The sequence below is a fragment of the Brienomyrus brachyistius genome, chromosome 14 (assembly GCF_023856365.1).
Source record: "Brienomyrus brachyistius isolate T26 chromosome 14, BBRACH_0.4, whole genome shotgun sequence".
Taxonomy (NCBI): Eukaryota; Metazoa; Chordata; class Actinopteri; order Osteoglossiformes; family Mormyridae; genus Brienomyrus; species Brienomyrus brachyistius.
The window spans coordinates 64,270-88,558 of NC_064546.1; the positions used below are offsets into that span (position 1 = coordinate 64,270).

The 24,289-nt window shown below is 47.4% G+C and overlaps 1 protein-coding gene across 3 annotated transcripts; it reads right to left on the reverse strand.

The window, feature by feature from the left end:
- Window positions 1–874: 874 nt before the first annotated feature.
- Window positions 875–23,973, reverse strand: eif2ak4 (eukaryotic translation initiation factor 2 alpha kinase 4). Of its 3 annotated transcripts, XM_048975211.1 has the most exons (39): window positions 23,615–23,973; window positions 23,356–23,471; window positions 22,250–22,352; window positions 21,790–21,963; window positions 21,637–21,714; window positions 21,336–21,454; window positions 21,134–21,246; window positions 20,457–20,614; window positions 19,695–20,230; window positions 19,238–19,350; window positions 17,486–17,640; window positions 16,855–17,282; window positions 16,458–16,530; window positions 16,286–16,375; window positions 16,076–16,198; window positions 15,266–15,370; window positions 14,910–14,973; window positions 14,565–14,644; window positions 13,784–13,885; window positions 13,645–13,695; window positions 13,223–13,459; window positions 12,937–13,012; window positions 12,670–12,791; window positions 12,453–12,502; window positions 12,158–12,326; window positions 11,786–11,902; window positions 11,637–11,702; window positions 11,270–11,440; window positions 11,026–11,160; window positions 10,488–10,595; window positions 10,030–10,158; window positions 5,931–6,017; window positions 5,143–5,255; window positions 4,994–5,052; window positions 4,194–4,297; window positions 3,899–3,967; window positions 2,938–2,982; window positions 2,192–2,307; window positions 875–1,259 (listed from the first exon to the last, which is right to left on the reverse strand). In XM_048975211.1, the coding sequence occupies exons 1-39, from the start codon at window positions 23,738–23,740 to the stop codon at window positions 1,202–1,204; spliced, it is 4,938 nt and encodes a 1,645-aa protein (XP_048831168.1). In that variant the 5' UTR covers window positions 23,741–23,973; the 3' UTR covers window positions 875–1,201. The 3 variants fall into 3 exon arrangements, 2 of the variants coding, with proteins under 2 accessions (XP_048831168.1, XP_048831170.1); XR_007382382.1 differs by lacking the exon at window positions 875–1,259 and having other exon boundaries at window positions 2,838–2,982; XM_048975213.1 differs by lacking the exons at window positions 22,250–22,352; window positions 23,356–23,471; window positions 23,615–23,973 and having other exon boundaries at window positions 21,100–21,246; window positions 21,790–21,851.
- Between the last annotated feature and the right edge of the window lie 316 nt (window positions 23,974–24,289).

Below are 24,289 nucleotides of genomic sequence, written 5' to 3' on the forward strand. Positions count from 1 at the left end.
TAATTATGGCACGCAAGCTCAATTCCCAACGATGACTGGTGGGATTCCGAGCCTGGCTGACACTGAGGAATGTCATCATTAACACATGTGCATCCCATGAATGTTCCAACAATACAACCGATTTGTGGGTTTGGTTCTCTGCTGCTGCAAAGCATTCATTCAACTGACAATCACTGAGGGGAAAAGGAAACATTGTATAAATATTACTACACAACTGGACTTATGAATCACTCAGGAAGGGGAGGAATAATAAAAAGAAGCAGCCTTTACTCTCTGAACGTTTTCCAAGGGCGGATGGGAAACACGGCAGGGACCATATGTGTGGCAGACAAGACACGTCAACAAGACTGAAGCTTGATTACAAATGTTATGACACAAAGCTTATCGTCGTGATTGTCCCACCAGCACTTGCAGATGCTGGCTCATCTCCCCGTCTGCTCTGCTAATCCACAGATTCGCTGCACTCTGTAGCACCATCCAAACGGAGGCACGCTTGCGTATGGGTCAGCAGCACAAGGCCCAGGCTCCCAGCACAGCACTTAAGGGTGTGTTTACGCCAGCCCGGCACTGCACTGCACGGCCTCCATCCCGGCACAAGCCCCTGGCAATCAGTTCACACTGTCTCACGGCCCTAATTATCCTTACCTGCACGCCATCGGATACCGGAATCTACTTCTTCCTGCCACCCCCCACCCACCTTCTTGGTGAGGTCTCATCATATTATGTCACCTTAGTGTCAAGTTTCACACCAAATGGCACAATTGCAAAATAAATTAAGGAGAAAATATTACCTGCAGCCCATTAAACACAAGAACAAACAGGAGAAATATGGCAGCTCAGCACACCTGCGTCGTAATATGGAGTCAGCGAGTCATTCAAAGCAAAATACATAATTTATTGTCACAGTAAATAAAACTTAATTTGCCAAAATATAAAACTGTCCATTATGTAACATTATTCTTCAAATTGTACTTAGTCAAACATCAGCTCATACGATTTAACACTTTGTCTTTTTTCTAAAATAATGAACGAGGTTGGTTCCAAGGTGCAGGAATGGTACACGCTGATCGGAGAGAAACCGTTTCTGTCGGCGAGGGAACGACACGTGCAACCAGCTTTGCATGTGGTGGGTGTCCAGCAGAGCCTCGCATGTTCGTAGAGGCGATGGAGCTGAACCCCCTCCCTCAGTCCAGCCCAGAGATTACAGTAGGACCTTGTAATAGTCGTCCTTGTAGCTGTACAAAACGACCACGGCCACTCTGTCACAAGACACAGAGACACGACGGTGAGAGCACAGCCCTGGGAGCAGCAGGATTAAGGGGAAAAGGGCAAAGGGGCACACGTAGCAGAGGAAGGGTAATGTAGGGTAAGGGGGGTCTGGGTTGGGGCTCTGTTAACCTCACTGGCGAGCTGCGCAGTCGGGGGCTGCTGACTGCGCAGGCCTTTGACTAGGAGGCCAGCAGCCAGCTGCTCACCGAGCTGTCTGATCCGCGGTAAAATCGTACGGGGAAAAAAACAAACGCATAAAATCCGCACTGAATATCCCCATTGTCAGGGCACACAAATAAAGGTAATTGGCCACAGAGAAGGCTGACCAGAAACAAGAGAGAATTAAAAGCAAATGATTTCCAGGTGATGTACTGAGAGCAGTCATTCAGCTCCCTCCCACCACTCTAATCTGAAGGTGGAACAAAACAGCCCCGTCCTGCAAGTGCTCAGGCATTGGCCACCAGAGCCTTGAAAGACTGGAGATGTGCGCAGTGTCCGCAAAGTCTGTCCTCTCCATGGCGTAAGGTCAGCTTTTGACTCGTTAAAGTAATGGGGGGGGGGGGGGGGGGGGGTGAACTTGCCTAAAAAAACTCAGAAAGGTTCCAGGACTAGCTCCCACACAAGAGGAGATGTGGCACGTGCCTGTGGGGGTTCAGGTTCAGCATCTACGAATGGGCTGCTCATGTATCTAAGGCTGGAGAAACCCATCACTGAACAAGCAGGAGTGAGCATGGGTGCAGGCCCCCCCCCCCCGGCTAGGGGGAGATAAGGGCACGAATTCAATCAGCTGCCCCGCTTTTAAATGCTCTGCGGTTCATCCTAAAGTGTGGTGATTCCAGGAGATGCTGTGCTTGAGGTCAGGAGTCAAACAGGTGTGAAGGGGGGGGGGGGGGGGGGGGGGGGTGTCCGGAAGGCTACGCACCTCTGCATTATTTTCAGGCGGTGGATCTCGTCGCAGATGGACTTCAGGTAGCGCTGCTTGGGGAGCCGTGAAAGCAGGTTCTTCACGCTTATGTTGAACGGCTCCTCACCATCAAACTGGGTGGAGACACACACACACACACACAAGATGATGGATGCTGGGACACTGTGACATCACGCAGTCCGCACCGGCGTTCTGACCCGTCATCGTGGCATCTCAGCTATTCACTGCGTGCTCCTGCCTGACAGCGTGAGGACCACAGTCACGCTCATTGCCGGTAAACAAAGCCAAGTGCTCTAATCCTTCAATATAGCTACTGATACGCTGCCCTACTGTGCTGATGGCTTCCTGAAGGCGCCTTTCTACGTTTCCTCCAGGAGCAAGCTCCTCGTACCCGCCTGCCAATTGGCCGAGCCAGCCCCCCACTCATCGGCAGAGGGTCTCTAGCTTTGACTGCATCGTATGCCGGTCGCGGTTCTTTATTCCTCGTGTCGTTTAACAGGCTGCACCAGACATTTGGCTAGAAATGTGCTGGGCCCTGTGGATTTCTGCTCTCATGATGCTTCCCGTTGGCCGGAAAGGTGGGCTGGCAGCTTCTGATGCTATCGCTGAACACAGTAAACAGGGACTCCTCCCCATTTCCTACCCCGCACCAGGCCCCCAAGGTCGCCCCCGTCCTGTCTGGCCCATGCCGACATCCAGAAAGGTGACGAGTCTTTAGTTCAGGCTAACAGCTCAGCACGCACCTCCAGAGACAGGAAGTTGATGAGTGTTTCCTTCTGCAGGTCAACCTGAAACAGAGCAACAAAGGAGTATGAGTGTGTGTGGGGGGGGGGGAGGTACAATGGACCATTTTATCATGACAAACTTTAATTTATGTTTTGCAGATCCCAGTGGAAACCAGATTAACACTGATGTATGAGAGAGAGCAACGGGCAGTAAATATTTACCAAATCCACACAGAGCCTAACACGTACCAGCCCTTGCAGGGTTTACAACTTCAGTACCACCTGAGGCTTTTAACTTGCTACAAAAAATGATTTTGGATGCAGGCTAAACTAGCCCTACAAATAAACCAACACAACCGCATAGTTTCTAAACAGAACGTCAATCTCTCATCTCTGACGACCACCTCTAAGGCCAAACAAAATGAAGAATTTCGGAAGAAGGAACTCGGCCTAAAACTTCACGTTTGCCAATAAAGCTGCGATTTTAAAATGAGCTGTTTACAATGTCATGCCTCACAACGTGGATAAGAAGCAGAAGTCTGGTGTCAAGAATCAGCCTCGAAAGGCAGACATGTTGGGGTGCTGTGTTGTGCAACGTGTGAAGCTACTCGTGAGGGGAAAAGGCGTTTGTTCATGAATCTATACGAATGTGCGAAGAGAACAAGGCTTCGATGCCTCCCATGAGCCTGCAGCGTATAACAACAAATACAATGTTTGCACACGGCAATAAATCACACATTTTACGATCTGCTAAATGATTGGCTTTTTTTTTTTTAGCTTTTGCCTAGTATATCACGAACTAAACAAAAACATAAGTGATTTACGGACAACTGCCATTCTCCTTCTGTTCTGTTTATTGCGCTGAACCCCTGTACACAACATGCTGCCAAAAATACAACCCAGATCTCACGCGTTTCTCCGACAGGCTTTCGGCATCTTAACTGAAAAAGAAGCGCAGACGGAGTAACGGGTCACTTACCGCCAGAACTTCGATATTGCTGCTTCTATTCTGCAAATAGCTACCGAGGTTTTGCAGCCTGGTTTGTATCTAGAAACAGGCACAGAGAAAAGGGGCCGTCGCATTTATCATTACCGTAATGGGGAGCCACTGGGAACCATTTACCTCTTAATGGGAAAAAGATTCTCACACAACATTCTGGCCCCGATACCAAGGGAACATGTTTAAAAGTCACACAGTTTCAGGATAAAAAAGGAAGAGACTGGAGAGAGTCAGACCCCCCCCCCCCCCCTGCCCCCCCAAGCAGTGAACCCACCTGCGTTTCATGGCGCCTTCTGGTGCTGGCGGACACCTTTTCAGGAGCGATGATGTTGACGCTCATGGTCACGGCGATGCTGCTCCCGTATGGCTCTGATGACCCTGCCGAAAACAGACCCCCCCCCGCCAAGTCAGCAGCACTCCCATCCTGCCACCCCCCCCACTTCCAACACACACACACAAAAAAATGCTGAAAAATCTTTCCATGGGCCCATTTTATTAAGGGCCTCATACAGCCACAGCTAACGTTAAAATAGTTTTACTATTACGTCTTAAAAATGCTTAAAAATGTGGCACAGGGTAGCCGGGGCAGGTGGGAAACGTTAAGGAACAATTGGCTTTGCCGTTAAGCCCAAAAACATTAATTCTGAACTATAATGGGGTGCTTCTCCTATGAGCATGGTTTTTAATGGAATCGCATAAAAATCAAGGAGCGCCACTGGAGTGAAGAAATTAACACCCCTGATAGTTAGGCCCACCCCATCCGCCCAATCCATCTCATACGGGTCCACAACCCGTCTCGAGCCACCGGGGTGTTTAAAAGGCCAAAGGTCGCAGCTCGGGGTACAATGAACACACCAACTGTGAAAAACACACTGCTCCATTCACAGAAGAAGTTAGGGCGCGCCAGTGAAGCAGAGGAGTTACATAACTGCATTATTCCACAGAACTCTACTCTCCCTCATGAAAGCTTGGTGCCTTTAGTGTTCTGCCCCGCTGATGTGCAGACGTAACTGTGTAAGAACACCTCATAATTCTTCCAAACAGTGCATTACGAGTCAGCTGGCTCCACTGTACCTGAGATAGCAAGAATTGATCCTTTGGGGTTTTGAAGGGAAACACTCTCACACATATCCCTATGACAGAAAAAAAACACACTTTCAATAAAACACAGAGCTAATCAGTTTATCACAACATTATTTGCTATAGGGAGATGATGCACAGACCTGCCATTCCTTTCGTCAAAAGACCTGGTCCGACATTTCTGGACTATGTGATCCAACAGGTCTGTTTCCGGAATACGCTTCTCTGACTGACGATCTTTCTCGAAAGACTTGACCTTAGATAAAATGACAAAGACACTGCATTTGGCTTCCATCCACGGAGTCACAAACGCAATGCCACTTCATGACAACCACAGTAAATCTGGTTTCAGTCCAGCTGGGCTTTGAATGAATCTGATTTAATGCATCACTGCACATTAACTGCGTTAATGAACATGTCACTTCCGACATGACACATGCTAAAAAGAGCAAAGCGAAAAAAATGCCGTATGTAATATCACACTGCCATGATTTGATCCTTTTTGACTAAAACGATTAATTTTGTATTCAACTAAATTTGTGATCGTTCATGGAGGATGGGAAATTAAATCCATTAAATTAATGATTTACTGAAGACTCAAATATGTAATCACTTTTTACTTTACAGTTATTTCAATCCATTTAAACACAAATTGAGAGTCATAATTGAGGAGGAACTAGCACACAGTTGCCAGGACAGAGAAATGGGGTCTCATGGTATCAAGTAGAAGCATGAAAGCTTGGGATAAACAGGTATCTGAAAATAACCAGACACCTCGAAATAACCGTGCATCTCGGAATAACTACATGGTGAACTAAGGAGAATTTTAACAGTGTGCTCACTGGCCCAAAGGTGCAAGTTTGCTTGTGTTTCACCATGTTTTCCCCCGGGGACGAGGTGGCCGCGGCAAGGCACAGGAGGATGGACTCACCTTGACGTAGCTGCCTTCTTTGTCTGACACCAGCACCACGCAGGTGATGCCAGCCTGGCGGGAATGCTCCAATACAGCTTCCTGGGGCTGAAGACACCAACACTGCTAGTTAGGGCAGCGGAGCCCCAGCCCGATCTTCCACACCCGGCACAGCACTGACGTCCTGAGCTGAACTCCAGCCTGGGGCCTTGACTCAGAATCAGAGGCACATCGTCTGCCAGGGACCCCGCTAGTCTCCTACTCCTGGGCAGATTTTTCTGTACCTCCACATCTCACTAGCACTTAGACCCAATCCAGAACCAAACATGGTGGGGGAAGGGGGGCGGGTTTGTCATGTTATAGAATGGTGGATTACCACACGAGACAAATGTTCCTGCAGCTGAGTAATAAATTCCAGTGGCTGGCGAGGAACGGATGCGGGTCACGTTCAATTCCGACACGAGAGGCCTCACGTGATCCTCGTCGCAGGCAGGCATCTCACTGGCCCACGACTACGATCGGACGCCGAATGGCTCTAATCAAACATGGGGGGAGGATTTAGTAGGCCTGCCATTGTCGACAGATGTCAGAGAAGCTGACATCATGATGCGGCCCACTACAATCCCCAGAGCTGGAGGATTTCGGGATGTGGAGAGCCGTGGCCATGGTTACCCAGACTGGCTTTTAGCCACATGCCACAAAACGGAGAGCACATGGCCACCGGCACCCATATTTGGGCGGTGAAAGTCGAACTCCTGGAAATGCACCAGGGCTGGGAATTAGCGGCGGCCGGCGGGCACTCCGACGCGGCACGAGTATGTGCCGAACAGCTGGCACAGCGGCAGCATTCAACAGCCCCACCTCGCCAGAGTCTGGGGGTTCAGGGAAAATGAAAAAGTCTGGGCATGAGTCAGCGATGGAGCGGGAAAGTCAGAGAAGTGTGAGAATTCGACTACGTGCGAATGCAGGCATGGGGGTGGGGGGAGGCGGGATGTGGACAACAATGGAGACTAACATGGACAAAAGGGGGAGAAACAAGAATGGGGGGCATAAAAGGATTCTCTGCAGCCGGGCTGTAACATAGACATGAAGCATGTGACTGGTGTGAGGGACGGGGGGGGGGGGGGGGGGGGTTTTAACACATCCATCCAGTCTCCTATAACCATTTATCCAATACAGGGTCATGGTCAGCCAATACAACAATGAACACACACACACACACACACATACAATGGTAAATTTACAGATGTTGATTCAACTAGATGTTTTTGGACTATGGAAGAAAACCAGAATACCTAGAGTATTAGTGTACTGAGTTTCCATAGTCACAAAATCATTATTAAACCGAAAGCGTGAGAACACATTTATTTGTACTTCAAACGACATCCGGACAAAATCAAACCGAATGCGTTGGCAAAAACAACCGGTTGCATCTTGGTCGTCCTATGTCACGGCACAATCCGAGGAGCAGAATGATTTTGATGCAGCAGATCCAAATAAGTGGATTTTCCATGGCAACAGGTACCGTACTTTGGCTACTTCAAGTACAGTACTTCAAGGTACAGAATTTGAAAAATTACTGTAGTATCTTATAAGGCTGCACCATGTGTGATATTAATTCCAACATTACATGTGATGCACATGCAATACTTACATCGCTAGTTAGCTATATTAAAATCAGGATTTCTTAATGTAAATTCTGTACAAACATTATAGCGCAGGGGTTAGTGTTTCGTTAAAATATTTTTACTCTGTTACTGTCATGGGAGAAAAAAAAAAAAAAAAAAAAACAGCAAGTTTTGGAAATTTTAATTATTCCTTTGTCACAAGCACCATCCTTCACATGTTTCGGGAATGCCCCTTCATATACGTATTTTGGAAATATGTCCTTCATATGTTTCTTGGTGCTGCTTAGGTGTTGGGCCCTTGTCTCCATTTACTAAATGATAGTTCTGCACTTGGGCTTACTTTACATGAAAAGCGTTTATTTGCAGGCTTCATTGCCGCCGAAAAAGCAATCCTTCGACTGTGGTTTCGAGCAGACACTAATTTGAAGAGTTTCTGGATTGTATCTTTGCTCAACTTTAGAAGAGACCACAGCTTGACTGAACAAGGCTAGCTTATCCTCGGTTAGTGCATGGATGGGACTATGCTTGTCAATTAATGATACTCTGGGTCGATAAGGTTTATGTTTATTATTTGATCTGCCCCCCCACCCCCTTTTTGTTTGCTTGCATTGTTCTTTTTCCTCTCGTATTTTTTGTGTGGTTTTTGGTCATGTATGTGTCTGTTTTTGTTCATTTGATAATGTGAATAAAAAGTAGAACCATAATAAAAATTATTCCTTTTATAGATTATCTAATGTTTAAAAAATTGTTTAAAGTTTACCTCTGCTACTTTTGCATGAGTGCTGCATTCTCCAAGACAATTATAATCATTTTCATCCTTTGCTTTCTACATCACTCAGACGGTTCTGTGAGAAATTTATGAAGTCATTTTTGTTGTTTTATAAATACCCCAATATTTATTACAACCACATCACTACATTTACAATAAAATCACATTCCTAGGATTTAAATTTCTTGTCATGTCACCTTGATCTTTTTCTTGTATCTGAACCATTTCCGATTAAATTTTTTGTTTTATTTTCTTTACAGCATTTTTCAAGTCTTCAAGGCGTCATTTGTATTGTGTTTCAGAGGCAGGCTACTTTCATAACCAAAATCTAAGCGTTTCGAGTCCCACCCCAAAGTACCGAAGTACCAGAGAAGTACCCCAGCTGGTTTGGCACTTTCGGTACTGGAACTTTTGTATTGGTACTCGATCGGGAGCCAATGGAAAAGCGAAAGTACCAAAAAGTACAGGACTTGGCGCGGTGGAAAAGCGTCCATAGCGATTCTAAATAAACATACTGTGGTAAGTAATTTTAATAAAGCAGAGGGCAGCTGTTTCAAAATGGAAGCTGCTCTCTTTATTAAAAGCCACTATTGGTTTAACTGCAAAGGCGGCGCAGACTGGGAGGTCTGCGATTTACATGACCCTCACAGTTACATGCTTACGAAACATGCGCATTCCATGGCAAATATCAGTTGACATTTAGTATTAGCAAGAATACAAGATACAGATATTAATTTACAATATTTAAAGTGCAGTGCAGTGCAAAGCATGCCAAGGTGCCCCATTCCAGGGCGGCACATTTATGTCAGCCAATCGTGGACAGTGAGCGGGATCAGCACAAACGAAAACGTTTGCTTTGGGGACCATGTACAGGCGGTGCACCGAAACGGTGATCACCGCAGCAGTTACGTTTCATACGTCGTATTGCCAAAACAACGATTTCAACGAAAGATCGTTCGGGCCAACATGCTGAGTTTCGTTTTGTCTGGACGTCATTTGAAGCACATGGCCACCTTCAGAGCCGACCGCTAGGCTAATGAGCCATCAGTAGTTTCCACCCGCTTTTCCAAGTTCAGACTGCGGTAGTATTACGATATTTTCGTGAAAACTTGGAAAGCAAACAGTGTATCACAAAACATATGTAGTGTGACACACACACACACACACACACACACACACACACACACACACACACACACACACACACACACACACACACACACACACACACACACACACACACACAAAAACTTCTACAGTCAGGATGGAGAGATTGACCTTCACCAGTATGGCAAAAGGTTGAGAAATAAACTCGCCACATTCCAATTTTAAATTACCAGTAGCGGTGTGGCAAATGGCCAGTGAGAACCAAGGGAATCCCATATAAGCATGGGGTGGACATTCAAGCTACAGACATGGGGGGCAGGAGACCCCCCAACCTTCCCAGGAAGCCAATACACCCGGCTAACGTAGCATCATGTGTCCAACACTGACATATTTTACACGTCTCTGAAGCAACAGTGAATAGTGCAGATATTAGCCTCTTGAATGGTTCGTATCCTTCTACCAAATTTCCTTTTAAAGCGAAGACCTGGGTTATCAACTGAATATCTTTGCTTTTCCAAGAAAGAGACCTTAGTGACATCGCCCTCTTTTGGTAGAAAATGGCCTGAGAAACGACACTGACACAAAGCACAAGCGGGAAGCGAAGATGACGGCTGACCTGAGACAAGTCGTAGACGATCTCCGCGGAGACACCGCAGCTCCACAGCTTCTGGACCACGACGATGGCTCGACTCATGGAGGTGTGGCCCATGGGGAGCACCAGGGCGTCACAGGAGCTAACAGAGGGCTGGGCGGTGACGGGGGCGAGGGGGGGCAGTGTGAAGAAGGCAGCCATGCTGTGAGGTAACAGTACTGTAGGTGCTGAAGGTCAGCACCTTACTGAGGGCTACGGGAAGGAGAACCGGCTCCCATCGCATGCACAAACATCAGCAGAACACAGCGCCATTTAACATTATTAGGTTTTTGTACTACATAAAAATAAGATTAAAAAGAAAACAGAAAACGAGTATGTGCAGTTTAAAACCTTCCTGATACCATTATCTACGTTGGACTAATTTTTGTTTCAAGAGTCAGTCATTCTGAACAGACACGTTGCACACATGAAAGGTAACGCACAGGTTCCTCCATGTTGGCTAGGGACACGCAGATCCTGTCCAAAGACACGCTGGCACCGACGGCAGAGAGGGCGACAGGCGGGGACGTGGGGCCACGGAACTCCTGGAACTGGGTGACATCACAGAGAACATGTTTGTTCGGCAGACAGACATCACTGAAATGATACCAAAGCCCCTAAAAGCAAGGGAACACAGCAAACCAAGCAGTCCCCTATTTCACTGGTCTCCCCTCTCCTCTATACTTTGAAATTAAAAAAAAAAAACAAAAAAAACCATAAGCCACTGAGCCTATCACAGCTCAGCTGGACTTGGGGTTGAGAATGACTCAACATGGCAAGACATAAGATAACACAAAGCCCATCCTGGCCCATGCATCTGCCTCCTGCTCACCCACAGGTTCCAGCCCAACCTCTACTGAGATTCTCCTCCACCCCTGGTCCTGAAATCCTTTTCACTCTCTCACACGACAATAATGACAATCACGTGACAATACGATGATCAATCTCAACCCAGATGCCAACAACCAACGAGAAGCTCACCAGGTGGTCATACCGTCCACCGGCTGCAATGACTTCGAGGACGGTGCGCTTGCGCCGTCGCACGAACGCCACAAACTGGAAGATGACGCCACGATGATGCTGCACTTTGTAGACCAAGCCCAGGTTGACAACCACCTGTTCAAAAAAGAAAAAAAAATTGACACTTGCATCACTTCCTGTTGTGAGTAGGAGACTTCACCGTTACAGAAAGCGCCCCAGATGTAGGTGAGCACATTTGACAGACCTGCAGCTTGATGCCCAACTTCCTCAGCAGGCCAGTGACCTCCTCCAGATCCTTGACGCCCTGCTTGGCTAGCTGGGTAACGGCTGTTTTCCGCTTGGTCAGGGAGTTGATCAGGGGGAGCAGCTCATGGAGTGCCCCCTTCTGTTCGATGTATTTGTAAAGTGTCTGTACCTGCGAATGAAAGGCTCGAAGGTCAGGGATGTTATAAGTGTTGTGTATCGTCGTTAAACCATCGTCATCACCACAGCAGCCACCACTACACATTTATGAGCACTGGATCCCAAGGAGAGCTAAACTACGCTGAGGTAGTTATGGGCCTGTTCTTCCTGACTGCCTCGAATCAGTAAGAGCATGAGGTGGTACTCACGCTGTTGGTGGAGAGGGACAAGTTGCAGAATTTAGCCTCCACCTCTCGCCGGGTTAGTTTTTCTGTCTGAGAGATGGAGGAAGCGAAAGAGGATATTAGCATGTGACGTGGGTCTCCTATCTCACATGCACGAACAACCGGAGCCTAACCATGGTGTCGCACAGGATGTTGGAGGCCTGCTGGAGCTTGTCTTCAGGGATACCGCTGTGCAGCAGCACCGCCTTCAGCAGGCTGGTGTGGTTCAGGTAGATGCTGTAGTTCCTCTCCTGTCAGCACCAAAACCATTACTATGCAGCCACGGCCCCAACTATAATCCTACCCACCAGAGACCACAGGACTTAAACAGAAAAGAAAACATGTTCCGCACCCCCCCCCCCCCCACGATTCTTTATTCAGAAGCAAATCACACGCAGATTTTGAAACCCTATTCATTGACAAAATGTATAAATGTGGCCCTAACAGGATAAAACCACAGTCACAAAGCAACAGGCCTTCCTTAGGCAGTGCGAACAGGTCAGTACCTGCAGGGTGCTGAATTCCTGGATGATTTCAGAGATGGTGTAGATTGTCTCAGCGTCAGGGAGTAGACTGCTGGTGGCAGGGGTGACGATGTCAAATGCACACTCCAACAGCTCCCTGGGGTGCGTGCGGTCGGGCTTCCGGGGTCGGAACACCCGGTCGATGCTGTACCTGCACAGAGACCATTGCCAGGGCGGGGGGTCGGGGGGCACTTTATAGAAAAAGCACTCTGCAAAACTGCAAAGCTGCATCTTGATCTGAAGCCGTCGTGACAATGGACGTCCCAGGGTACTTTACCGTTTTAAACTGGAAATGTTGCTCCGGGCCACGTATCTTGCGAAAACCAGCTGCGGTTAGAGGCCAAAAACATTTTTTTTCTTTTTTTAACTAAACAAACAAACAATACAAAAGATTGCAGGGTGGATACGAAGGGTTACAATTATCCATCTAAAGAAAGCAGCTGCACTATTAAGACACCATGCAACAGAGAGACTTCCTGTTTACTGCCGCTCACCCGGAGGTCATAGGGCAGGGTAACCAGCATGCCGCTGTGATCCATGAAGCAGGCCAGGTCACTGCCTTCGTACAGTGCCTTGCTCTTAGGCATGAGCAGGGGGGTCTGAAAACGCACCGCACCTGGGGGGGGTGCGAAAAAAGGATGTATGATACACAGGCACACTGGTGGGGGGGGGTTAGGGTATCTGTGGACCGAAGGAGATGAAACAAGGGCAGAAAAACCTTTGGCCAATGGTGTAAATGACAAAGTGCATGCAAGGATTACCGTGCTTTTTGAATATCCTGGTTATCGTTTCATACACGTATTGTTGGAGTCTGGCAGCACTGGCATTAAAACTCCCCTGCAAGATCAAGGGAAACGCAGCAGACTTGAGACAAACAATGCAATTATAAAGTGTAATTCAATAACCACAGCAGACTAACGATCCATGCATGAATGGAAGATCGTGGTCAAAGCTTCATTTACTGCTCAAAGCTCGAGAGTGACACCTATGGGACGCTTTCCAAATGGCAGCTCTTTCAAGCCATATATGAGGTACCCTGATTCATACCTTATGGAAGTCTATGTCGTACGCATAGTCTATGCCCGGGGCGACGCTCTGGTTGAACAGCCGGTTGACCATGGTGCGGTAGGCCTTGCCGTTAACGTTATTCATGGTGTGCTGGAGGACCTCATGCAGCTCGGACTCCTCCATCTGAGGGGGAGGCAGCAGGTCGCTCTTCAGCAGCTCCACGGCGGTGGGCCGCTTGGCGGGGTCGTGGTTCAGCAGCCAGATGATCACCTTCATCTGTGGGCGGAGACCACAGGCGCTCAAATCCATCTCGGCCATCGCGTTACGAAGCCATTAAGTTACTGATTGTTACAAAGTGTTACGTGGGGTTTCATGAGGTGGCTCTGTGAGCAAAGGACCCAGTCAGCCAGGGTTACGCCTATAGGCATAACCCACAATGCCTGTAATTAACGAAGTATTACCTGTGTTCCTTGTTCAGACCCCCGAAAGTCTTCAGGAAACTGGATGGACTCCTGTAAACGATTGTGACACTGAGATGATGAGGGGTCTAAAATCCATAAAATCCTAAAATCCCATTCCGTCCAGGCCCAGGTGACTTACCGTGCGCAGCTGGCTGAGGACAGCAATACGCTCGGACGCGGTGGTCATGGGCCGGTATGACATCTCAAACAAGATGATTCCAAGGCTAAATAGGTCCACCTTCTGAGGAAGAGAGACACAGGAATGTGTGGGGCATGTAGCACCTGTGGCACTTGAATCCTGCTGTACATCATAATACCATTTTTATCATCATCATCATCATCATCATCATCAGTCTTAACACAGCATTAGCATCTGGCACTTAACCCCATGGCTACTATGCACAGCGTACAGAAATTGGTCATAGGTTTGAGAAGAAGATACTCCTGCCGATCGTTTTCCAAGGTAACGTGTTACAACACAAATTACACCGAATCCTTCTACATGCAGGGCTATGGTGCCATGGATGGAATTTGTCGGTCCAATTCATGCCACAAATGCCCGACATGTACCCGCCTGATGCTAAAGGAAACGGGACTCGTAAGACCGGGTGACCTTCCACGGCTCCAAGGTGCAGCTCTGACGCTGATCACTGCAGACACTTTCAATAGTGGGCAAGGGCCAGCATGGGAATTCCGACAGGCCTGCAGCTACGCGGCCCCAAACGCCTGTCAATAAGTCTAATGCTCGTAATGTCTTGGCTCACTGGTTTATTATCAGTGAGACAGACAGACAGATTGGTTTGTATTGTTGCATTACATCTAAGATAAACTCAAGATTCAAAAAGTACAAAAAACAAAGTTGTTCAGCGCCTGAACGTGACAGCTGACTACCATGTCAGGGTTTAGTGCCTTAGCCCTACCTGGTTATAGCTGGATTTGGTGCTCCCTTGCACCTCAGGGCCCACGTACAAGGCGGTGCCCACCATGCCCGTCAAGTTATCTGGGAACACAGGCGGAGTGGCGACATGGATCTAAGGGTCTCTTACAACTCAAAATCCAACCTCGTCAGCTTTGTGGTTAGGTTCACGTTTAACCCAAACCATTTCATTAATGGAAACCAAATCTTCTACACAAACTCGAAATAAAGCACCTCTGAATCAAGGGGTACAAAATGTTTCAATTCAGAAACACTTGATGCAAAGCAGCAGGTTTGATTAGGATTAAGACAAAACTGCAGAAGGGGAATAGTTTGAGCTTCTCCTTACCTGTAGGGTCCGGTTTAATGAGCAAAACAGAGCCACTTTCCTCCATCTCCTGTTTGCTTGCAGCCTGTAAAGTATAATTAACAGAGCTTAGTTATTTAAAGAATTATTTTTTGAAGACCTACTGGTTTTAAGTTCATTCCACTGGTCCAGCAAGTTTGTTTGTTTTCTGCTGAATGTAAACGTTGACATTAGTGTGATATTGCAGGTGGATATTACACACGATCACTCATCTACAGAACAACGCAGCACAACCAAGACCTAGAGTTCTCCGGGAGGAAAAGCGTGAAGCAGGAAGGGCGAGTTTATGCTAATGAAGTCTGGTTAAGAGGAAGCCCGGTGACCCGGGAAATGTGTACCACATTAGCGGGATGGTCCGTGGCCAGGCCAAAGTCGCCGATTTTCACATGGTCCTGGGAATCCAAGAAGATGTTGACAGGCTTCAGATCTCGATGAATCATTCCCTGTTGGGGAACAACGAGCGGGACAAAACTGATCCCTGGGATATGATTAAAAGCATGCCTTGGGATGGATTGTGCAATGCCCCCCCCCACATGCGAACGCGGCTGTCAGATAGATGCTTGGGAACATTTTGTGGCAGAAAAAAAAAAAATCTCATTAGTTTAGCAAGGCTGTGAGCAAAACGTGGAACAGAACATACTGTTAAGGAGACAATGGGCTTTAGGACAGCACAGAACCTGCTAAAAAAAAAAAAAAAGTTAGACAATACTGCACATGTACATTCAGTCTCACACGGGAAAAAGGCTTCCAACTACAGCCACAGCTTAGCATAAGTCTCCTCTGCTCACTGAATGTTGCCTCCACACAGATATATTTGGGAAAAGGATTCACAGCTGCATATTACGCAGAAGGCAATGGCAAGTATGAAAGTGGGGGGGGGGGGGCTTTCCACACTTATGAAAAACAAAACAGAATGCTCCATTATCCACTCTGAGCACAGCACCTCCCTGGGCAGGACACCTGCCTACGCCTGCAGCTGGCCCATTCCGTCCACTCCTGTGGCCACACAACAAGACCCAGTCATCACCAGCGTGTCCTTTTGTAGCCCTCGAAAAAACAAGACCTCGCTTTCTGCTTCTATTGAAAGTGTACTGTTCGGCCAGTAGGGGGCGCCAGAACGTCTTCCTATAGGTCATGAGGCGGCAGACCTGCTCGTGGATGTACGCCAGTCCGTCGAGGATTTCTCGGAAAAGCCTCCAGAGGCGGCTGCTGTCCAAGTGCAGACCCTTGTCTATAGTGTCTCGCAGAGTGCTCTTTTCACAGTACTCCATCTGGGGGGGGAGCCGAGAGCATTAAGCAGCCACCGACCCCTTAAGAGACTAACTGCAGCGCCTTCTCAGTGCCGGACACCATCTCACCTGTATGTACAGGTAATGTGCGATAAGCTGGGGCTTCTCGGAGTCCGTGCTCTCCATCGCGCTCTCCTCTTTTCCCTTACTCTGGGCCTCCTAAAGTGGGGAGCAAGCCCTTGGATTAGGCCGGCTGGTGTTCCCGTGAACGGGGGTAAAAGGACATGCCGCCATCTCTGACCTGGGAGAGGCTGTCCTTGCTCCCGTGGTCGTTGTCGAAGATGATGTCGCTGTCAGAGTCACTGCTGCAGGGACTGAGGAGACATAGGCCACCCACATACACATGCAAGAGACACGTAAAATCAGACCAACACCACCAACATACCATCATAAAATGCCAATTAACAGACTGTGATATTTACTGACTACTAAAATCTAACTTATGGAACACAGAAATTTTAAAAGGCAAGTCACATGTCGTCACTTTTTTTTATATAAATAAATTTTAGATATACATATTGCTATATACGTCTTGGTTGAGTTGACTGCTGTCTGCAAAGCAAATTGCCCCTTGGGGAGCAATAAAAACCAATTTAACCTAAGCGAATAATGTGTTCGGTAGAGAGCAGAGTTCTCACAGGAAGGAGGGGCAGAAGACGTCTTCCTCTTCATCTTCGTCTTCGTCACTAGACTCAGAGTTGGCACCGCTGCACTTGGCGCTGGTGGACCTCTCGATGGAGGTACTCCACTCCACGGAGCTGGACAGGGCAGGCGGGGGCGCCTTGTCCTCCACATCGTCTGGCAGGCCCAGTTCATTGCGTGGCCGGCTCACACACCGGGGGGGCTTCCCTGGGGAGCTCGCCATCTCGGAACTATCGCTACTCAGCACGCCCACGGACGGCCTCTCGTGCCTCTCGATCCAGGCGTTATAGTACCGCACGATGTTCTCGTGATTCAACCTGGACAACAGCGTCACCTCTCCTTTGATCCGCCGGAACTGTTTGCTGGCCGGGTTCACCAGTATGCGCTTCACGGCGTAGTAGCAGCCGTCCAGCTTGTTTTGGACCTGCCAGAGGGACACAGATACAGGGCGCTGGAGAAAATGAACGACTCACTGAAAGATAAACCCTTTGTCTGCTTGGAACTGTGAAAAAAAACAACAAATTAGGTGCCAAACAAATAACCAAACAAAATGCCAAACAAGCTTATTCTGCAGGACAGGAAGAAGAGGGTCGTTAATGAGCTCCAGAAGGGGCGAGGGAGCCACACCTTGATGACAGCCCCAAAGGCTCCTTTCCCCAGCATCTGCAGCTCCTCAAACTCATTGTAGTAGCGGGAGAATTGCTTCTGGATGTCTGTGCTGAAGGGGGTTTCCAGGATGCGTCCGCGGGAGACGACGGTGGAAGCAAAGTCTTCACCTACGTCTGCAGGGAGACGATGGACATCAGCCTGGGGGGACCGTGTGCGCTGAGATTCCAATTGGCTATATGCTCACAGAGGTACTGATGTATTTCCAGTAAAACCTCAGCCAGTCAAATAATTTCCGCTATCCGTACAGTTGCACTATATTCGTCAAAAGTTGTACAGGTTTACGTCTAGCATAACTTGCCCAGTTGGTGGCGAGTGTGCATATTAATGTAATACCAATGGCATGTCAGCTGAAATTTCTTTAAAAAGCCCAATAACTGTGATAGTGCTGACAAAGTAAATAAAGAGGGGTTGATGCGGTGGAGGACATAAGGCAAGCAAGTGATACTGATAATGTTTTATAAGTCATATTTTAGTTGTATTTGTCTAATTTTCTAAAGCTGCATTGCTCCTATTTGCCTGTTTAGGCACAATGTCTGCAGTGTTTTTAGTGGCCTCTACCGTCATTGGGAAAGAAAATCATTCCTCTGCTTTGTGGGCCGTTCGCATGAAAACTGGCCACACGGTTGGTGCCACTGTTCATTTACAAATGTGCCCTTACGAATCCATAATGAAAATTAATTTATGAAAATTAAATATGTCTAATCATTAAAAATTAAAACGAGCGCGGGATGTGAAGCGAGGCGTCAAAGCAACGCAAATATTGACACAATCTAACACGGGTCTAGCATGTTGTTTTATCGTGTGTTTACAAGTTACGACATAAATGCAAAAACTACTGAAAACACTCAGCATTCTTTTCACTTTTTAAACCCCCCAGTTGAATGAGAGATAGGGGAACTTCCATTGCAGTTTCGGAGAGGAACTTAAAGAGTAACGCGCTTTTAGCTAGAAACTTTAGAACTTAGCATGTTCACTGTCTTAGGGTTTAGCTATGTTTTTGGCAGGAGGTGCAAATCGCAGAACGGAAAGAAAAGTTTTTTTTGTGTTTGCTTTTTAATCTAATAATGCAGTTCAACCCAGTGGAAACAGAATTTGTTGTAATTATCGATATAAGAAAAAAAAAGTAGCGATAATATCGATTACCTGCCCAACCCTAGGAGAGAGCAAATGAGAACATGAAAAAGTGAATTCCCAGACATTTCAGGCATCTCTAGGTCCTGAAAAAGAGGTAATTTGTTCAATTTGCTAATGAGAAAGTCTTCACGCAGCCACTGCTTAAATCATTTGAAGCCGTTTGTTTTGGTTGATGACGTATGGCACAATGCTTGAATACTGTGACTAGTGTCAATGACCATAAGTATGGTCATGTCTTGAAGCAGCCGAGTGAAAAACACCGTAGTTAGTTGTTTAGTGCAGTGTGCGAGTGCTGAAAGTGAAACAGCTGGCCGTTTCGGAATGCAGAAGAGAGAATGGATAAAGCGGATTACTGTAACTATAGTGGTTCGATCCTCTGCTGGTTTACCTGCCCAGAAACAACTAACCAGTGGGAAGCCAGCTAATCACCTTGAAGACCTCATTTTTCCCCACCACCAGGGAAAAACTGTACAACAACATTTGATCAAATTCAGGTAGAGACATTTACTAGGAAAGAGCATCACTGTACGAGTTGCAGATCTGCTGAAGCTTATAAAAAGGTGTGTAGGGGGCCACCTTCTGGACTGTCATAGCAGTGCGGTGAGGTCCTGGGGGATGGGGGGTTGAAGAATGCGTGGCTCAGGAGCTGCTGCGTGTTCCAGCGCTCCGCGTCGTTCAGGCACACACACCTAGGTGGCAGCAAAAAACAATTTCAATAAATAAATCACTGGAGGAGGCATGAACCTGAGAAGCAGTCAGGCTCTGTAAAAAGTGACGTTCACAGGAAGCTGCCCCTCACCCTCTGACGCCCCCAAGCCCGCGGTGTCATTAAACAGCAGAACACTGCCCACACTGCCGAGGGCCCCCACACTGCCCACAATCCACAAGGCTGTGTGAATAAACTACCTACATCCATTCCAGGTGCTAAACCCGGAAAACTAATATTTAACTAGCATGTGCCAGGAATTATTAATGCTAACATTCCAGCCACGAAATGAATGAGTGGCCTCAATGGACCTGCGGGGACTTTCACCTGTTGAGGAAGTCCTGGAAGTCGGCGGGCAGGCTGCTGGGTACTGACACAGGGTACTCCTTGACCTCGCTCCCCTGGCTGAGCGCCAGCAGTAGCAGGCCGAGGCTCCACACGTCGCCTTTCTTGCCGGCCTTGGCGGGCACTGCGGCCTCGGAGAAGCGCACGCGCGTCTGCTCGAACACGTCCTCTTTGCAGACATCCGCCAGCCGCTTGGACAGGCTGTAGTCCGTGAGGCGCACGGTGTCCTCGGCGTCCAGCAGCACACTGGAGGCTGTCAGCCTCTTGTGCACCACTGAGTTGCTGTGCAGGTAGTCCAGGGCGCTCAGCAGCTGGGCGGCGAGCTGCCGCAGCCGGTCCGTGGGAAGCGGGGCCCCGCGAGCCAACGTCTGGGACAGGCTGTGGCCAGTCACATGCTCCACCAGCAGGTCCACCACCAAGCTGTCCTCCAGCTCTCGGTGACTCAGTGCCATGTACTGCACCAGGTGAGGGTGCTCCAATTTCAGCAGGGAGTTCAGCTCGCTCTCCATTCCCTGGATCTGGGAGGGGACATCAGCGGAATCAAAGAATGAGTTAGGAAAAAAGTGCTGGATCAAATACAAATGACAGCAAAGTACAGGTGTACATTTCCCAAAAGCTCATGTTAGCAACTTAGATAGCTGGAACCATTCAGCTGCATGCTTCTGGAAACATACCCCAGATCTAGAACTTTCCAGTGCTGTTATAATATAAATACACACATCCTGCTCAGAGCATGTTATCCACCTGTTTTTTGCACTTCTCTATTTTTTCCTTCTCCTGGTCTGTAAGGAACTTGCCCATCTTCTTGTTCCAACACAGCGTCCACTCATACACCACAGTGAAGTCCCCAGAGGATGCATCGAAAGCTCGGTACACACTGCGGCTCAGCGCCTCGCTCTCCCCTGCCAGGAGCACACACAGCATTCTGGGTAACTGAGGCAAACGTATACCCTGGAGGTAACCACTGCTTGATAACCATTGTGATACACTCAGAGTGAACACACATTTACACTATGATCTCACATCTAGGCTCCAGGCTGCCCTACATGCTATACAATTAAACTCTAAGGCAGGAAGACGCATCCTCCCTACACACTGTACGGGTTAATCTCAATACCAAGAAAGCAAAGACCGTACTAGGCAAGACCAGTCTTGCTAACTTGCCTTCCAAGAAATAACTTGGGGTAAGAATGAATCACGGGTTTGGTCTTGTTCAGCGAGGATGCAACCGACGCATCCCTGATATTTGGCAAGACCAACATCGAGGGTTTTTACCATCCTCTGTACTTGTGTTCTTTGTATTGGAACTGCCATTCGGCAATGGAAGATGACACAAATCGGGTACATGAGAACACAAGCATGGTGAAGAACGCATACTAGGATTCACCCTGTGTTTTCATATGCAGAACTCCAGCTCGTACCAATGAGTCTCCCTTTGTGAACCTTGATCTCCCCCAAGGCACTGTTACTGAAATGCAGCACCTCTTGTTGCCGGACGCCATCATCGCTGCAGACGGAATGATGCGTTTCCCGCCTGGAATCGAGTGCACAGAGCTCAGGGACAATAGCCGCATCAGTCAGCTTCACCAAAGCACACTGCAGCAGTGTGGGGCAGCTTCCTACCTGTGCCGGTTGCTGGAGTTTGCCCGTCGCCGATTGGTGCAGCCCTTTCGGGTCTCTGACTGTTCTGGCGCCGGCACCTGAATGTCCGAGGCAGGCTGGTCTGCATTCTCAAAGCGCTCCTGGTCAGTGGCATGATGGATTGGCAAAAAGCAAGGTATTGGAAAATGGAGAAATATACAATCGGACTGAAAGGCCACACATTTCACGGGGACGCTCCTGGCCGCTTTGTTTGTAAAAGATTTCATATGGGAACCACCAGTCGCTCACAGAACCACACCAAAGAGTGAGCCAGCACTGGTACCTGTTTAGCTACTTTCCGCTTCTTCTCCTCTTTCTTTTCGTCCTCTCTTCTTTGGAGTTCTGCCAAGATCTCGTTTTTCTGGAAGAAGCAACAGGCATCGTGGTTAGCAGAGGCTGGAGCAGACAGCCACCGGCACGGCAGGCCAGGCCTCACCGTCTGCTCCTCTTTGTGACGTTCTAGGTCGATCCTCCGCTGCTCCTCCTGGACCAGCCGCTCCTGCTCGCGCTGTTGGTTCTTCAGCATCTCCTCATGGAAAGAGCGAGGTGGTGGCACATTGTGTTCGGTTAGGAAGCCCTGCACGTAGTCGGCCAACTCGTAGATCATCACCTGAGGGCGACAGCCAGAGCCATGAAATGAGCCTCCATCGTTATGCAAACTCAGGCACTGGTGCTACTGCCGTTAAAATACATTAAAATGAACAGGTCAAATCCTTACTTAACAAATGAAGCCCAGTAAACATGAAGGTCCAATCAAAATGAACAGATGATGACATCTAACAAATAATAACATGAGGGAAAAAATGAAGCCTGAGCTGAAATTTCAAATACACACACAGCCTACAAAATTTAGGCAAATCTTAAAGGGGATTGGGGGGTACAGGAGTTTAACCCACCTCACCACAGCGCTCAGCAGCCAGCTTGGTCAGCTCCACATGGAGGTTCTGCAGGTTGCCATTGGAAAGGCCTTTGGCATTCTTTAATTCAACTTTTGGAGGTCTGATGACCAAACAAAAAAATAATTAATAGGCAGTTAACTAACGGCAACAGCTGCATCGCTCTGGAATTCATCCCACTGAGCTGTCAAAGTGGATCAAAGGTTCACATCAACAACCACTCAAAGGACAATGAAGATGTGCTCAAGCAGAGAAGCAGAAACACAAAAGCTGTCAACCATGACCCCATTCACGCTTGCTGCTAACTCTTGTACATCTGCAACAGGGTCATTCCACATGAAATCACCCAGAGGGTCACCCTCTCAGATTCCCCTGAAGAAATTCACAGGTGACCTTGTACTAAACTTAAAGAGAAATCTGGTCTGTGTCTCTAATAGTTTTGAAACTACATCCCTTTGAAATTATCGATTTTTTGATCCAACTTCCAAGCTGTATCTTGTATATTTTTCCTGCTACAAGGGTCTGAAAATGGCCAAAAAATCCAAATGTAACAAAATGCAACCTTTCAGAGCTTCTCATGAATTCTACAGGAAAAGTCAGCCCTAATCACAAAGTTTCTAGGCGGTACGTGCCATATCAAAGGAGAAATGAATGACTGAACCAAAAGATTTCTTCAGCAAAATGCATAAAATTGATTCAAATTTTCAAAGGGCTGTAGTTTCAAAGCTATGTTTGATATAGGAGTACCTGTGAATTTCTTCAAGGGAATGTGAGAGACTGGCCCAGGAAAATTTCTCAAACTGGGTGATTTCACATGGAATGAGAATGTTTATACTCTGCAGCTGACCTTTTGCGGCTGTCCCTTTATTACTATACTGTACAAACAGCTGGAAAAGCTCATCTCAATACAAACTACAAGTATTTACGTCATGGATAAAATTAATACGTCAGGGTAAAATAAACAGCCTAAACCAGACTTTAAAAATGAATGTCGTCTGGAATACAACGGCTCCAATTTAAACCAGGGTGTCGTCGTCATACAGAATCACGTCAGTGTCATTTCTAAAAACATCAGACACCGTGCAGTTTTAAATGAAAGCACTTACACATCTGGGTAATTGGGTGGGCATTTCACCTCCAGGTCCACCGAAACGTAGCTCTCCTTCGCGTTGCTCAGTCCCTTCGGTCGCAGATAAAGGTATACCTCAGGTGGGCGTTTAACCTGAAAAGCACCCGAAAGAAGAATATGCAATGTCATTTACAAGTGACATCTCCGCATTTTATAGGACTACAGATACTTAAAAATATAAAACCTCAGTGGCAAAGCTGGAAAACTCTATAACAAGTTATAGCCGGAAATAATACCTTCCAGGGCTGTTTTTTTCGTATATCTTCAAAGTCGTCTCCAAAGATCGATGCAAGTGCTTCAAGTTCATTTTCCTGTTGAGCAAGATAGCTTTCGGCCCCATCCGTGGGATTTTCAAAACTCATTCTGTTGCACAGCAAGCATAATTAGTACACGCCCCTCTCCCGAAAAAACATCAGGGTTCCTTGTCACTGGTATAACTGTCTTATTATCTGGGCCATTGTGAAAATAATCTTAAGTCAAAGTTCTTGCTATGGTGGCAAAAACGTCTAGTAAAACTTAAACTGCAACGTGAATCATCCAGAAAACGTAAAGTTTGGCGCGTGGCATCTGGTCATTTTGTCGCATATAACAACCGTCACGGTTCCGCATGCAACTGCAGAATCACGTGACATAAGGTGCCATTGCGGCTCCACACATCTTCCTATCAGCGTAGCATCCTTCCCAAAGCGAAGACGCCATAGTTTTGAAACTTTATACAATTAATTACAAATAGCAATTTCGATCATAACGATTCTGAACATAATCGAGCACCCAACTCTATGGCGTACCCAAAATAGAACATGTAAAATATACATGTAACTTACTTGTATATTTAAATATTTTGCTTCTATTTTATCCATAGCCTTTATTAAGTTGATTAGATATCTTCATTATCCTTCGATATCTGCATA